The sequence below is a fragment of the Oncorhynchus gorbuscha genome, linkage group LG02 (genome assembly GCF_021184085.1).
Source record: "Oncorhynchus gorbuscha isolate QuinsamMale2020 ecotype Even-year linkage group LG02, OgorEven_v1.0, whole genome shotgun sequence".
NCBI classification, from domain to species: Eukaryota; Metazoa; Chordata; class Actinopteri; order Salmoniformes; family Salmonidae; genus Oncorhynchus; species Oncorhynchus gorbuscha.
In genome coordinates, this window is record NC_060174.1 from 66,302,617 (window position 1) to 66,318,897 (window position 16,281).

The 16,281-nt window shown below is 42.5% G+C and overlaps 1 protein-coding gene across 2 annotated transcripts in view; it reads right to left on the reverse strand.

Annotated features, from left to right (window-relative positions):
• The window catches only part of LOC124007758 (pyruvate carboxylase, mitochondrial-like), a 92,876-nt gene that overhangs the window by 49,066 nt on the left and 27,529 nt on the right, over positions 1-16,281 (reverse strand). For both annotated transcript variants that reach the window (XM_046318500.1, XM_046318496.1), the window contains exons 9-10: positions 9,712-9,874; positions 263-445 (exon numbers count right to left, since the gene is read on the reverse strand). In XM_046318500.1, coding sequence (XP_046174456.1) covers positions 263-445; positions 9,712-9,874 — 346 coding nt within the window. The remainder of the gene's footprint in view (positions 1-262; positions 446-9,711; positions 9,875-16,281) is intronic.

Here is a 16,281-nt window from a genome sequence, read left to right on the forward strand (position 1 = left end):
ATCTCCTGTCAAAAGCATCCCTGACCATAACACAGTAATGACACGTGCAGACAGTTTCAGGTGAGGGTAAAACGGGGTACTTTCAAAAGATGCACTTTCGGGTTCTCTGACAAGTTGCAAATTCTTGATGACCGGATACATTTCGATTTGAAGCCATCCATCCACCTCATACATCACACGGCTTTACTGCTTGAGTAGAGCAGTTGGGAGAATGAAAAAAGGCTAATGTGGACACACGACGTGCTGTGGGTAATGACCCTACCTTGACCCCGCGGACACGGAACTCTGCCAGCGCCCGATTCATCTTGGCAGCGGCGGCAGGCAGGTCATTCCCGCTGGCGATGACTTTGACCAGGAGGGAGTCGTAGTGGGGGGAGATGACGGCCCCCTGGAACGCAGAGGCACTGTCCAGACGGATGCCCATGCCCTCTCCAGTCCGGAACACCTGAAGAACGGGGACAGGAGAATTACAGGGTATGCAGGCAGCAATGCAACAGATAGGACAGGCAAATGGAAAAGAGCAACCCTGTTGATACGCAGTACGTGCCAAGTTCATATCCTTTGATAACACTCAACCCTTTGTCAATTCACTCAATTAGTCAGTGGTAGTCTCAGCTGTAGCTGTGCGATATGTTTTAATCAGCCGATATCCTTTAAACAAGCTGCATTTCATGAGCCAATTAAAAATCTAAGACTTTGGATTTTTTGAATTTTTTTTTTAGCAAAAAGAAGTTCACAGGATGTCAGTAAAGTTAACATTCCAAATGAAAAAGGTTTGATTGAAAATACACAAAAAAAGAGAGGACGTTCCTAAAGTCTTGGGCTAGGCTCTGTGCAATATCAGCACAGACCAAGGATAAATAGCTAGCCTTCCAAACAGCAGATATTGCCCTTAAATGGGTGACACAGTGTTGGCACTGAACCACTGAATTATTCAAGCTTGGTAATACCGTGCTGTGCTGATATCTTTATTGGTTGAAAATGGCATACTGAAAATGCAACTGAAAATCGTGTTTAGCTCCATAAGAGAGAGTCACCCCCTCAACCTCCAAGCTCCCATCCCTCTGCCTTCGTGTGCCTCCCAGCGTAGGGATTAAAGCACTGTTAACCCCATTCTCACTGTGTGAGAGGCACTGCAGGGAGGACCCTTAAACAAATCAGAACTATCCCAGCCAAACAGCCTCCCAACACAATTAAACATGTCCACCTGCGTTGCCAGCGTTGGAGCCCCAGCCCTCGTGTTGTGAGGACTGTGTTCCGCGGTGTGCTGCTCACACCTTTGGCGCTGCTGTGCATCTTGGAGCGCTCACATTTCAAATTCTCTCAATTAGATATGAATAGGATATCGCAATCTTAGCCGAATAATGTTTTATAGTACAAACTTGCACTTCGGGATAGATTGTATGCCAGTGGTTTTAATATATAGAAAAGTAACCAAATGAGCAAGTTACAACTACGATTGTGTTTGATTGTTTTCCAAACAGTAGGCTAATTGAATAGAGAATTTTCTGATAAACGTCATTACCACTGTTCATCAACTGAAATATACCCGGAGGGATGAAGCCCACAGCAACACAGTAATGGACAATGTCAGAAAAAAAAAGAAAAAAACATTCAGTATTTATGGCAGAAAGAGGAGATCACCTCATGGCTCCAAGGTAACACTGGTTGATGTCCAATCACGCTGCCAGAGCACAGTGACTAAAACCTTTCGGGCAAGACTCAATGTGTATGTCCTGCATATCTCTCTCGCGCGCGCGCTCTGTTTGGGAGAATAAACTGATCCGAGGTTTAATGCGCTCTGGTCATGGAGCACATGCTGCATCATGGGAGGGAGGCTTGTGGGGGTCTAAACGTGCTCGTTTCGGTCAGGATGCTTGTGCGACGCTTCAACCGCTGTTGTCAAGGCAACAGGGCAACTTAAGATGGCGGCCTGCCAATCCAGCTCCCCCCACCCCCCCTCCATCGTTAGACACAGCAACCCTCCGTTCAAAAGTAGGTCACAACACCTACACTAATTCATACAGCCTAAAACCTCATTGACAAGCATGTATCCGTACCACGCTGCAGCCTCTAACACCACACCCTCTAGGACCCATCCAACCCGACCAACAAAAAAAAAACTCAGTCCAACAAAGGCTTCACACCACCTGTGTTTAGCATCTCTCCTCCTTCACTGCCTCCCTCACTTAGAGATGACTTCAAAAGTGTTGTCAGTTTGACAAGTTGAACAGAAGGTTTGCCCAAGCTTACCCAGCTGTGTAGAGCACATCTACAACAGAGGCAGGGTCCTCCGGAGGAACGCGGTATACTTGTTCAGCCGGTCTACTGAACACCTCCTGTCGACCAGGCCAACGTCACACACAGGAGTGGAATAAGATCAGCTGCACTACGAAGCCCAATATGACCAGACAACTGTCTTTACGGTCAACCTAAGGGGAACAAGCTTTTTGCTGATAGACATTTCTGCTTTTTAATTATTCTTTTAAAAAAACAAACACAAAAAACGCATTGTTTATGTAAATATATTAAAGCTCTGCCTGAGAACGTGTACGTCCAGGGTGGCTAGTTGAACTGCTGATACAATGTGGACACTTATCAAATCTCTCCCACACGGTGTCCTCTGGGCCGGCTTTTGACAAAAATAATCATTAAAAGCCGATAAATAAAATTAACACCGGCCAACTGTCCGGGAGAATATTGTTTGATCAAATTGCATTGAATAATGTTTTTTTAGCCCATTCAATGATGAAAATACAGTCGACTGGTCATGCTTATCGGTTTATGGGTTCATTTGCACCATTTAGTGCAAATGTAACTTGGGTGTGCATTTTCGTTAGGCCTATATAAGACTCATAACGACTATCACACACTCACAGCATTCAGACAACAGAGCCTGGATTAAGCTGAAAATCTGTCAGCCAGAGACAAAAGCTGCTGCTCCTGTTGCTGCTGGAGTGAAACATGCTTTCAGAAGCCAAGTCATCACGCAACAATTCTAAATGAAATATCGTGTTTAAAAAAAACAATTACATTTTTATATATATAAATAATAATTTAAATGAGCTTATACTCTTATTTCTCAACTGGTAATCGAAGCGCACTTCCCATTCTAATATGCGTGCAACGGCAGGCAGGCTTCCGCGCATCACACCACTTTGCAATGAGTTGGCGCTAGTATGCATTTCAAAAACATTTAGGCCTACTTAACTGTTAGACACCTGCACATTTTACTACATATTATGTAACATGTTAAACTGGCTCCAAAGTAGCCAAAACACAACCAAATGTGGAGGCAATTATTTTATAAAGACCTCTGTTGCTGTGCTTTTAAAATGTGAAGAAATAATAGTTGATTAATATTTTTAAAAGCTAGACATTCTGATCGGTTGCGTCAGACACATCTTTTCATGCATCCTCGGCCTACTGGTTGTATGAATTTGGAATCTACTGTCCAACAACTGTCCCTAAGTCTGTTTGGAATAGGCTATTTATTTCTCGCACAGAACGACAAGCTGACCAACAGAATAGATTCGATTGACAGGCTAGTGATTTTGCTGTCGATTACTTGTCTTGTGAGCTGAGAAAAAAATTGTAATGTGGAATGTTCAAACATCTTCGAAATGCGCATCCGAATTCGCTAAGAAGGACGCCATAATCCAAACGTGATTTCTGTCATTCAGAGCACCGTGGGGCAGACGCCCAAATCCGGTTTCGCACCCGGTGCACATGGGTCAGGTACATTTCTCAAAATGTCTGGTAAATGAAAATGCTGCCAGTCAAATGTCCGGGGACACATTTTCCTAACGGAAACCCTGCTCTCCCACCACACACTTTAAACGGATCCAACAAATCCCAGTGACTTTGCAGCAATGCACCACAGCTGCGGTCAGGCAATTAAGACATCAGGAAAAGGACTCTCATGCCCCGTCCTGCTCAGAGACACAGAGACACAAAGACCTATTCACTCCATGGACACCCCTTATGAGACTTGTAACCTACATGGCAGTTGAAAGTGACATTATTAATAATTCAAGGTTTAGGCAGGAAAGAAACTGCAGACAGCAGCTCTCTAGATGCTGCAAAAACATACACAACCTGACATTCCCCAGTTGGAAACAACAAGTAGACAGAACAAATGCACATTCACAAATGTTCACACACACACACACAGGAAGACTAATGAGTCTGGGATGCGCGCCTGGGAGACTAGAGCAGTATCAAATATGACCCATTAATTAGATCTCAGAGGAAACATGGTGGCGAAGCAGGGAGAGGAAGGCGGTTAGGAACCATTGATCCCTGGAACACGCAGCAGTATGGGGTCAGAGGTCAGACAGAAATACTGCAAATATGACACACAATCACATTAGGCTGGACATTAGAGACACTCAGAGGTGGTGTAGTGCTGTGGTTTAGGGGTCAGGGTTGTGGATGGGGGCAAGGTTAGGGGGAGGCAACGCGTAGGAGAGACTCATCAAGAGCCAACAAGCACTGTTCGGAGAGGAGAATAAGGGAGGGCAGGATAGAAGACAAATTGAACAGGGGAGAGAAGGACAGAAACAGCAGAAGGGATTACACCATGAAGAGACGAGCGCAAAACAATTGTCTGAAAACAAACCAAGGTGGGAAGAGAGAAAGGCAGAGTGGGATGGAATTGAATTGCATGAGAAAAGAAAATGTCAAGCAGAGGGAGAAGTGTGCAGTGAGGGAAACCTAAAAATAAAAAAATAAAACGTAACTTGTTTAAAACTAAAAATGCATCAGAAGATGGTGAAAGAGGGAGAGAGCGAAGGAGGTGGAGGTGAAAAAAGGAAAGAGGGAAATGAAGTGAGAGTGGACGGAGATAAGGGAAGAAAACCAAATTATTTCAGGAGACCAAAACAAAATTGAAAATTAGAAAACGCAAACCGGAGTTGACAAGGATAGAGGGAGGGATGAATAATGGAAACCACCCGAAAATGGGGAGAACGTGGGTAAACAGAGGATGAAAAGAGGAGACCTTTATTACCTATAAAATACAGCGGTGCAGAGGCACATTTTTCACGAGGAATAGAATGTCCATCATAATTACAGTGAATTGGTTTCTATTAGGCGTAGGACAAGGGGCGAGGGGGGGGCTGCGCAATGATATTCATTTCAAAGTATCAGCAAATGGGACATTTTCAATTTCATTTGGGGCAGCAGGGACAGATTTAGTTTCTGAGAGGTTATTTTACAGGGTCTGCAACAGATGGGGCTCTCCATCGATGAACATTGGTACGAGGGCCTGTCTGAATAGGGAAGCCTATACAGGTTTAATATGTACTACAGTACCTCATAAGAAACAGAAAAAAGGTACTATACCGCGGGTTCTAAATTCAAAGGAAATATGAACCAGGGTATTACATTGGACAGTTCTGTTATACACGCTTTTAAAAATCAAGCTAGTCTGATTTGTTCATGTTAACACATCACAAAAAAACGAAATACTTAGTAGTGATGAAGGACAACACAGAAAAGTAAACAGACATCAAGTAGAATAATAAATAAAAATGCTAGAGTGTGAAAAGAATGGAAGGTAAACAAAGGAGATCTTGGTAAGCGGAGACTGAAAAGAGGCAAGCGTGAAGAGGCATGCATTGAGTGGATTCAGGAATTTAGTGGGTTCAGGAATTCAGTGGATTGAGGAATTTAATGGGTGGGTGGGTGTAAGGCCTTATTTCAAACCCTGACATTTCATTCCATTGGCCATGAACCGCAAGTCAATGGATGAAGAAGAAGTTAACTCAAATCAGTATAGAAGAGAGTGAACGGCTCTTTAAAATGAGCTATAAAAAAACCCCCCCGTTAAAATCACAGGAGGCTGCTGATGGGAGGACGGCTCATAATAAGTCTGGAACAGAGCGAATGGAACGGCATCAAACGCATGGAAACCATGGAAACCATGCGTTTGATGTATTTGACACCATTCCATATATTTCCTCTCCAACCGTTACCAAGAGCCCGTCCTCCCCAATTAAAGGTGCCCTCAACCGCCTGTGCTATAAATACAAATTATTCAATGCCCCCCCCCCCCCTTCAGCTTTCATTAACACTGTATAAATGTAGTCGTGGACTGATTCAATTCCTCCTCCCCATACCTTCCAACCTACACAACAATAGTCCCTGCACGCACTGGGTTGGAAAGCCACAACTGGCAACTGAGAAAGCAGGGACAAGAAACATCCATCTCCTCGCTCGGTGACAGTATCAATATTGCAGTAGAAACAGCCAAACAAACTTGAGGAGGACATGCCTTTTTCAAATCCATAAATGTTCAAATACATCCATTTCAATTCTCACCCAATGCAGTAGTTTGAGGTCAGCTGTTCCCACACTTCTGAGCGGGGAACAACAGAGGCAGTAGAACAATAGAGAGACGGACTGTACAACGGGATATGTGAAACCCCTCTGGGAATATTGAACGTGGCTGAGATTTGCAGTCCAGAGCTGCCTTCTTTATCTAATGCCAGGTCGCCATGTCATTAAAGCCAGCATGGCTATACTTTGGTTACAGGTGAGATTGCCCAACTAAACAAGGGGAAGAGAAACGCTGAGCAAGATTCAATTGTTTCAAACGGCTTATTTGGGGGGTGACTAGCTACTTGAGCACACAGAAAATATACTCACTTTGTGAACCTTTAAAAGAACATTTCTGCTATTCCAAGAATTTGATGAGGTAGTCATTTGAAAAGTTAAAAATATGAATATAATTTGCCTGCCTGTATAAGTTAGTCTGAGCAGGAGTCATCAGGACCGATATAGACTGGTTCCCTGGAAACTGCCCTGCTCAGTACAGTTGCTCAAGTATTCATCCCCCTAATGGATAACGAGAACAGGACAGGTACTAATACATATTTAGCAGTGGAGGGAGCTGGGGACGTCTCACTGTGCTGAGAGTGGGGTGTGGCTGGGATGGGACGCAGTCCTAAATTAACTGCATACGTAAAACATGCATCTAAATGAATACATGAAGCATGTGAATCATCCAAGTCTAGTCAGTCCACATTACATGAAAGTAGTAGTATTCTTTATTCCACAGTGGGTCATTTCATGTGGAAGCTAGTCTGCAGACCATGCCAGTTTCTGGCACAAAAACCTAAGAGAACAATAACCAGACTACCCAATAAGACAGATCTCACCGCCAGAGAGCCTAGAAAGCTAGCCACCACAAACATCCTTTGCCTGTTTATAGAATGCCTGCAAGTTCTCCTGTTCCCTGCTCGGAATTCACAAGTATGTGTTCCATTTTATGTCGTCTCGCCTTGGGAATATTTCACAAATGATGGTTTTGTTAACATGGGGGCAACACAGAGCTTAATACAGAATACTAATGTAATCTTCAGCTTTGCCTTTATTCCCTGGGCCATCTGAAAACCACATAAAAACAAAATGGCACCACTGGTTCAAAGATTTGCCGTTAAGAGCTGTGAAAGCCAGCAAATAACAAAACACGGAAGTCTTCATGGACCAATTCAGCAAAACTCCCACTCAACGTGTACAACCTTGACTTTTGTTTAGCATTCTCAGATGCAAGCCCAACTGAATTCAAATGTCTCCATGATATTGGCCATGCCCTTGGGAATACCTGCACGAAGAGTCGAATATGCATGGAGTTAAGATAATGGCTAATCGGATATATAAAAAGGTAGTTTATTGTTGCCACCCGGCACCTCTCCAGTAGAATGGGAATGGCCCATTCCAAACAGTCTGGAATGTCTCAGCTGAACATTCATCATGCTACGGTTGTTGTTCAGGACCATAATGATGAGGATGATGATGGCAACGACAACGCAGTGATCACAATAACAACGCTGGTCAATGTCTTGGCACACTGATACTGAACATTTCCTTGACAGACTGCTTAAAGTAGGCAGAGGTAATTCTGTTGTTTGCATGTGCAGTTCTCATTTACCACCTTCCCCAGTTAGTGAACAGAATACAAAAACATATCGACTGACGTCAAAATAATTCAAAGGAACCGTTGACAAGGTAACAAAGTAAACTGATCCAATGCCAGTGATTACCTATTGAACCGATGACAAGGTAACAAAGTAAACTGATCCAATGCCAGTGATTACCTATTGAACCGATGACAAGTATTAAGGCTTCTTTTCCCTACCTACTAAATTACGGTGCTCCTACTCGCCCTGCATATCTGAATCCCATCCACTAGGAGTTGCATCCTCATTCATCATTGTGTCTTCAAATTAGCTTCTGAAGAACAATGCACCCCTCCCTCTTCCCCAGTCTTTACTAGATGTCACATTCACACGTTGCTTACAAGTCGGGGGGTCATTATTTTTTTTGCACAAACATTTTCCTTCACTCGTAATGTCTGGGAAAGCAGAGAAGAAAAAAAATAAGTTGACACTTGTCATTCAGACAAACCGGGAGGAGGGGGAAGGAAAGAAAACCCGTCTGTAGTGTGCATCTCATCTACTATCCTGTCCCTGGACAACACCGAAACATTCCTTCTGCATTTCACCCTTCTGGCACCACTCTACACCTATTTACTCACATCCATAATGCATCAAGTTGGCAATATTGATGCTCTACCCATCACCTGCTGCATCTCTCATGGACAATAACAACTGCCGCATTACATTGCCTTTCAATTAGAGGTAAGGAAAAAGACCGACACAGAGACAGAGACCGTTCCAAATCCCAGAGGGTGCGTTGAGAAAAAGTAGGGGGAAAAAAACAAACTTTCATAACTTCAAAGACTATGACTTTTGATACATCCTTAACTCTCAGAACTGTGGAATGAGAACTTAATATCAATTTCTCAGCACCTTGATGCAGAACTTGTTTACACAAACTGCCTGCACTGGGTACCTGATGTTATATATAGTCCTCTGTAGCTCAGTTGGTAGAGCCTTGGGCGTGCAACACCAAGAGTGGGTTCGATTCCCCGGAGAACCCATACGTAAAATGTATGCACGCATGTCTAAATTGCTTTGGATAAAAGTGTCTGCTAAAATGGCATATTATTATTATCTTTTTTAAATATGTATTATGGAGAATTGCCTTCTCATAAAAGGAAAAACCATCAAGCGTTCCCAATTTTCTGAGGAAAGTGCTAAGAATTTGCGAATCGTCTCAGGAATTAAGGGCACGTGGTTATCAAAACACCACAAGATCGTTTTGGAGCGGTGTTTCCGTATCTTCCTTTAAGCTTGGCAATTTACTGGATATATGTGCTCAGATAGATCCCTGAGGGCAGTCCGAGCAGATCTGAGGCTGGACTCTTAATGCATTAGGAAAAAACCCAGCTCCTTAGTGTGAATCAGAGAGACCAGGTAGACGACCAGACTAGACAGACAATCTACAGCTGGAACAGACAGGGATTTTGGGCTGATTCAAGGCCTACATGTCAAACAACCGGGGGATATCAATATTTGTTCCATTATTTATTTCAAAAAGCAACTCATCCCCAACAATCATTCAGACCAGAGGGCTCCTGTGGGAACAGGTTCGGTACGCCAAGTCTACAGCATTAACTAAATAAACACTCAACTACAGAACCCTAAATGGACATGCATAAGTAGAGCTAGGAGGGTTATTTCCTGGGAAATAGTTCTGTCGGGGCTCATGGGTCAGGAAACCTTCTGGCCCTACATGGAGGCAGAGACTGCGCCTCATTATAACTGAGTGGCAGTCTGCAGGGAGGGGGGGGCTGTTGCTTACCTCAAGCCGTCCAGTGTCAGGCTGGAAGCCACGGGCAGGGTCCTCTGTGGTCACACGGCATTGGATGGCGAAGCCATTTATCCGGATCTTATCCTGCTTCAGGCCCAGCTCTGGCAGGCTACGCCCCTCACACACGTGCAGCTGAGCATGAACCAGGTCCACACTGACAGGAAGAGGTCGGGGAGAATAGAAAGAGAGAATTACACTGTCTGAATTGACAAGGAAAACACAAGAAAATGCACTCGGTTGTGCATAAAGTTCCCACTCTGGTATGTCTACAGGAGTTACCAGTTCAGAATCTTTTTTTATCTTGATACCCATGACAAACTTCAGATACCTTGTGTGAAATTCCCCTACACGATACACAAGCAGTGTGGTGACATTCACAACTGATGTGAAGATGAGAGTTCACAAAGCAATATCTATTCCCATTTTAAAACGTGATGTTAGGTTGATGACACGCCTTCAGTGCACTTGAAAAATAGACCTGAGAGATGGGGGGGGGGGGGGGGGTTCAGATGGGAACAGAGCGCATAAAAGGTATTCAGGGTAAGGAAAGATAACTGACACTTTGCTCCACTGTGACCACAGCCAACAATCCAGAAGGAGCTGGAACTGGTTTCTGTTCAGTCACGGATGGAGAGGAATTTAAATCTGATGCGTCATGATACTATGAGAGCAAAAAACTAAAAACCCTATTGCTGTTAACTTTTACAGAAACATCTGTCCATTTAGCAATTTAATTATGAAAAAGGTTGGTAGAAAATCTATTTAACGGTAATTCAAACTCAAAGCTCCACACCACATGAGTGAATGTTTTTGTAATGGCTCGTAGGCAAATCTCAACAAATCCAAGTCAATGATATCACTTTTGTCTACCGCTCACTGAATGACTAAAATATACGTGTGCATGTCTGTGCCTCGAGGCTGAGGGAACACTTTCTTACCAATAAAAAGGAAGGGACAGAGTTGTACTTGCATTAAAGGTTAAACATCAATTTAAGGAACAAAGTGTCTGGGCAGGAGGTTTTTTGTTGCATCAATGGATTGAAACATTTTGGCTGGTGGTGACAAATACTTGATGAAGAGTCAGACAAAGGCAAAATGTTCTGCGATGAAACACAGAATCTCAGGCCATGGAGTAGGTTGGACGCTGCTTATGTCTGAGAGACGGAATATCGTCTAAACTGACAGAAACAATTGCAGAAACAACTGGGCAGGCTGAGAATAAGTGACTGTGTAGCTTGAAGCTTGAAAACCGACATTCATTTCATACTTCCATCACTTAATGTATACCATTATTTCTCCACCTTCTCCCGCTCGGCAGAAGACTTTGTCAACCACTTCGGGGGGGTGACGATATCCGTTCCTCATTCACTCTCAGCCTACTGAGCCCATAACAAAAACTACCTACTCCTTGACCTCTTGATTGTTAACGGTCGATGCAAAACAGGATTGCTCGCCACCAAACAATACATTTGATGTTGAAAATGCACTTCGAAATATATGTTTAAAGGGCTTTTCTACAAGTAAGGTCAAACGGAAGTGCTCATTGTAAGAAAATTGCATGTAATTGTGAAATTCTATCATTTAGTGGGTGGAACGTTACATATTTGATATAATAGCTGACATTCTTGTAGCCATGTTCACGTTCTCTACAGTGCGCTTTAAACGTGTGTGCACAGTCAAAACATTTTTTTTAAAGATATTTACTACTACATGAAATTAAAAGTAAGTGGCTGCATTTCAAACTTAACAGAAAACGAAGATATCAAGAGGCACAGGATCTGGTGAAAATCACTGGGGGGGGGGGGGAGCAGCTTCTGCCTCTTATTTTTCTTCTTGACTTGTTTTGTCATTTGGTATTTACACAGACTAAGACAGGTGTTACCAAGGTCTCAGTAAGACATAATGACAAATCGAGGCAGTAATCCCTTCCAACTGAAGCAACGGGTTGTTTTGTCATATTGGATTAACCCAACTGTTCTCCCCACTTTCTCTACCTCCAAGACAATTAGTCGGAAAAAAAAAAAGAAAAGGGCCCTTCACACCTTGGTGTGAAACCATGTGATCTCACAGGAATAGAAAAGCGCTCCCCCTGTCCCAATTAAATACAAAGAGGCTTTATTGCCATGGGGAACATGTTTACATTGCCAAGTGAAAAACTCAAAAGTGAGAAAAGAAAAAAAACACACAAAAAAGAATTTGACAGTAAATATTGCGCTCAAAAAGGTTTCAAAAAGAGACATCAAGTGTTATATTATCAGCCAAATACAGTGTTTAAGCAATATGCGAATAGTTGAAGTACGACTAGTAGGAGAAGAAAGAAAGTTGAATTTACAATGTTTGTTTGTACTCCACTGGATGCCCTTTTCTCATGGCAACGGGCCACACATCTTGATGCTGTGATTGCACTGTTGGAGTACAGCTTGAAATATAAATATTCATGTTAGCAGATAGAGCTTACTGATTACTTAACATGTTCAAAGCATGTGTGTGTGTAGATAGATCAATACAGTTGAAGTATTAGTATTTAGTAGCAATGCCTTTAAATAGTTTAACTTGGGTCATACGTTTCAGGTAGCCTTCCACAAGCATCCCACAATAAATTGGGTGACCTTTGGCCCATTCCTCCTGACAGAGCTGCTGTAACCGAGTTCGGTTTGTAGGCCTCCACGCTTTTTCAATTCTGCCGACAAATGTTCTAGGATTGTGTGATGGCCACTCCAATACCTTGACTTTGTCGTCCTTAAGCCATTCTGCCACAACTTTGGAAGTATGCTTGGGGTCATTGCCCATTTGGAAGACCCATTTGTGACCAAGCTTTAACTTCCTGACTGATGTCTTGAGATGTTGCTTCAACATATCCACAATTCTCCTCCCTCATGATGCCATCTATTTTGTGAAGTGCACCAGTCCCTCCTGCAGCAAAACACCCCCACAACATGATGCTGTCACCCCTGTGCTTCAAGGTTGGGACGGTGTTCTTAGGCTGCAAGCCTCCCTCTTTTCCCTCCAAACATAACGATGGTCATTACGGCCAAACAGTTCTATTTTTGTTTCATCAGACCAAAGGACATTTCTCCAAAAAGTACGATCTTTGTCCCCATGTGCAGTTGAAAACAGCAGTCAGGCTTTTTTTTTTTTAAATGGTGGTTTTGGAGCAGTGGCTTCTTCCTTACTGAGCGGCCTTTCAGGTTGTCGATATAGGACTCGTTTTACTGTGGATATAGATACTTCTGTACCCGTTTCCTCCAGCATCTTCACAAGGTCCTTGGGTGTTGTTCTGGGATCGATTTACACTTTTCGCACCAAAGTACGCTCATCTCTAGGAAACAGTGGTCCCATGGTGTTTATACTTGTTTATCTGTACAAACAATAGTATGCGTGGTACCTTCAGGTGTTTGGAAATTGCAATTTGTTTTCTGATGTCTTGGCTGATTAATTTTGATGTTCCCATGATGTCAAGCAAAGAGGCACTAAGTTTGAAGGTATGCCTTGAAATACATCCACAGGTACACCTCCAATTGACTAAAATGATGTCAATTAGCCAGAAGCTTCTAAAGCCATGACATCATTTTCTGCTATTTAAAAAGGCACAGTCAACTTAGTGTATGTAAACTTCTGACCCACTGGAATTGTGATACAGTGAATTATAAGTTAAATAATCTGTCTGTAAACAATTGTTGGAAAAATTACTTGTCATGCACGAAGTAGATGTCCTAACTGACTTGCCAAAATTATAGTTTGGTAACTAGACATTTGTGGAGTGGTTGAAAAACACATTTTAATGACTCCAACCTAAGTGTATGTAAACTTCCGACTTCAACTGTATGTATGCATTTAGTCAGCCACCAATTGTGCAAGTTATCCCACTTAAAAAGATGAGGCCTGTAATTTTCATCATAGGTACACTTCAACTATGACAGACAAAATGAGAAAAAAAGATCCAGAAAATCACATTGTAGGATTTTTAGTGAATTTATTTGCAAATTATGGCAGAAAATAAGAATTTGGTCACCTACAAACAAGCAAGATCTCTGGCTCTCACAGACCTGTAACAACTTCTTTAAGAAGTTACAGGTCCTCCACTCGTTACCTGTATTAATGGCACATGTTTGAACTTGTTATCAGTATAAAAGACACCTGTCCACAACCTCAAACAGTCACACTCCAAACTCCACTATGGCCAAGACCAAAGAGCTGTCAAAGGACACCAGAAACAAAATTGTAGACCTGCACCAGGCTGGGAAGACAGAATCTGCAATAGGTAAGCAGCTTGGTTTGAAGAAATCAACTGTGGGAGCAATTATTAGGAAATGTAAGACATACAAGACCACTGATAATCTCCCTCGATCTGGGGCTCCACGCAAGATCTCACCCCGTGGGGTCAAAATGATCACAAGTGTGAGGAAAACGGTGAGCAAAAATCCCAGAACCACACGGTGGGACCTAGTGAATGACCTGCAGAGAGCTGGGACCAAAGTAACAAAGCCTACCATCAGCAAGGGCATTGAAACGAGATGAAACGTGGCTGGGTCTTTCAGCATGACAATGATCCCAAACACACTGCCCGGGCAATGAAGGAGTGGCTTCTTAAGAAGCATTTCAAGGTCCTGGAGTGGCCTAGCCAGTCTCCAGATCTCAACCCCATAGAAAATCTTTGGAGTTGAAAGTCATGTGTTGCCCAGCAACAGCCCCAAAACATCACTGCTCTACAGGAGATCTGCATGGAGGAATCGGCCAAATACCAGCAACAGTGTGTGAAAACCTTGTGAAGACTTACAGAAAACGTTTGACCGCTGTCATTGCCAACAAAGGGTATATAAAAGTATTGAGAAACTTTCATTATTGACCAAATACTTATTTTCCACCAAAATTTGCAAATAAATTCATAAAAAATTCTACAATGTGATTTTCTGGATTCTTCTCTTATTTTGTCTGTAATGGTTGAAGTGTACCTATGATGCAAATTACAGGCCTCATCTTTTTAAGTGAGAGACCTTGCACAAATTGGTGGCTGACTAAATACTTTTGCCACAATGTATGTATGTATGTATGTATGTATGTATGTATGTATGTATGTATGTATGTATGTATGTATGTATGTATGCATGTATGCATGTATGTATGTATGTATGTATGCATGCATGTATGTATGTATGCATGCATGTATGTATGTATGTATGTATGTATGTATGTATGTATGTATGTATGTATGTATGTATGTATGTATGTATGTATGTATGTATGTATGTATGTATGTATGTATGTATGTATGTATGTATGTATGTATGTATGTATGTATGTATGTATGTATGTATGTATGTATGTATGTATGTATGTATGTATGTATGTATGTATGTATGTATGTATGTATGTATGTATGTATGTATGTATGTATGTATGTATGTATGTATGTATGCATGCATGTATGTATGTATGCATGTATGCATGCATGTTACTGAGTGACCTGGAAAGTTACTGAGAAAAGGAAACATGCAGAAAGTTCATATTCTGCTCAAATATGTTATTGTGGAATATGAAATGTTCTTAAGGAGGGGGGCAAAAGGGCAAGTCTAGTGTCAGTTCTTGATATGGCAGACCAGTTGCTGAGGAACCACAACCATGAGGGATGTGGAACTCAACTGGAGATAAGGTCAACTGTTGAAGTGAAAAGACACTGCAGGGAGCGGAGCACCCTGAAGACCAATCTCATTTACAGTCCTCTCACACACACACAAATTCCATGCCCATGCGGGTCCTGGGCTTCAGCAGGGCCATGACAATAAGAGGAACATAGTGTGTTTCTGCCTAACAGAGGACAGTGCATCCTAAACACGCAAGGAGATGACTCCGCCTAGTTCAAAGGTATAAAGAAAATGTGCTTGTGGGACTTGTATATTGTCTTTCTAGCTGTATCACCCAGTGGGTGAATAAACTCTGTTTGAGCTTTTCCCTTGTCATCCTTTTGAGTTTTTACTCTGTTTTTTTTCAGAACCTAACAGCACACTGCAGTCTTATGCCTAACAGATACAGGAATTGATCAATGTTTGATTTGTTTTCAAATTCTTTGTGTTGTCTGTGGGAAATATGCATCTCTAATGTAGTCATACATTTTGCACAAGTTTAGTAAGCGAAGCGCAGTTTCTCTCCCTCTCAATAATTATTCTCCTGGATCCATCTCTGCCCTGGGCCCAGCAGCTCAGCTACTTCTCAAAAAGAGGTAAAGAACCTCAATCTTAGCACACCTAGCAAGGGCCTTGGCTTTTCATGGCAAGAACTAGTAACTGATAAGTTAGGGAAAGAGCAGGCTCCTACCTGCAATTTAGTACATTTCTAATTGGGGCTGAAGAACCTAAGTACAAGCAGTTTAGGTAAAGACTTAGAGCTAACATTCAAGGAGAAGTCACTTCAGAGCACAGCCTCTGCAACTCAAGGAAGGAACCAGGAACACAATCCGAGGAGAGGAAAGGAGAACGCCACAAGCACAACAACTTCGGACCAAAGGACACACGGCCACTTTGAGCAGATTGAGTATGACATTTAATGTTCATAATGTCAAGGTCT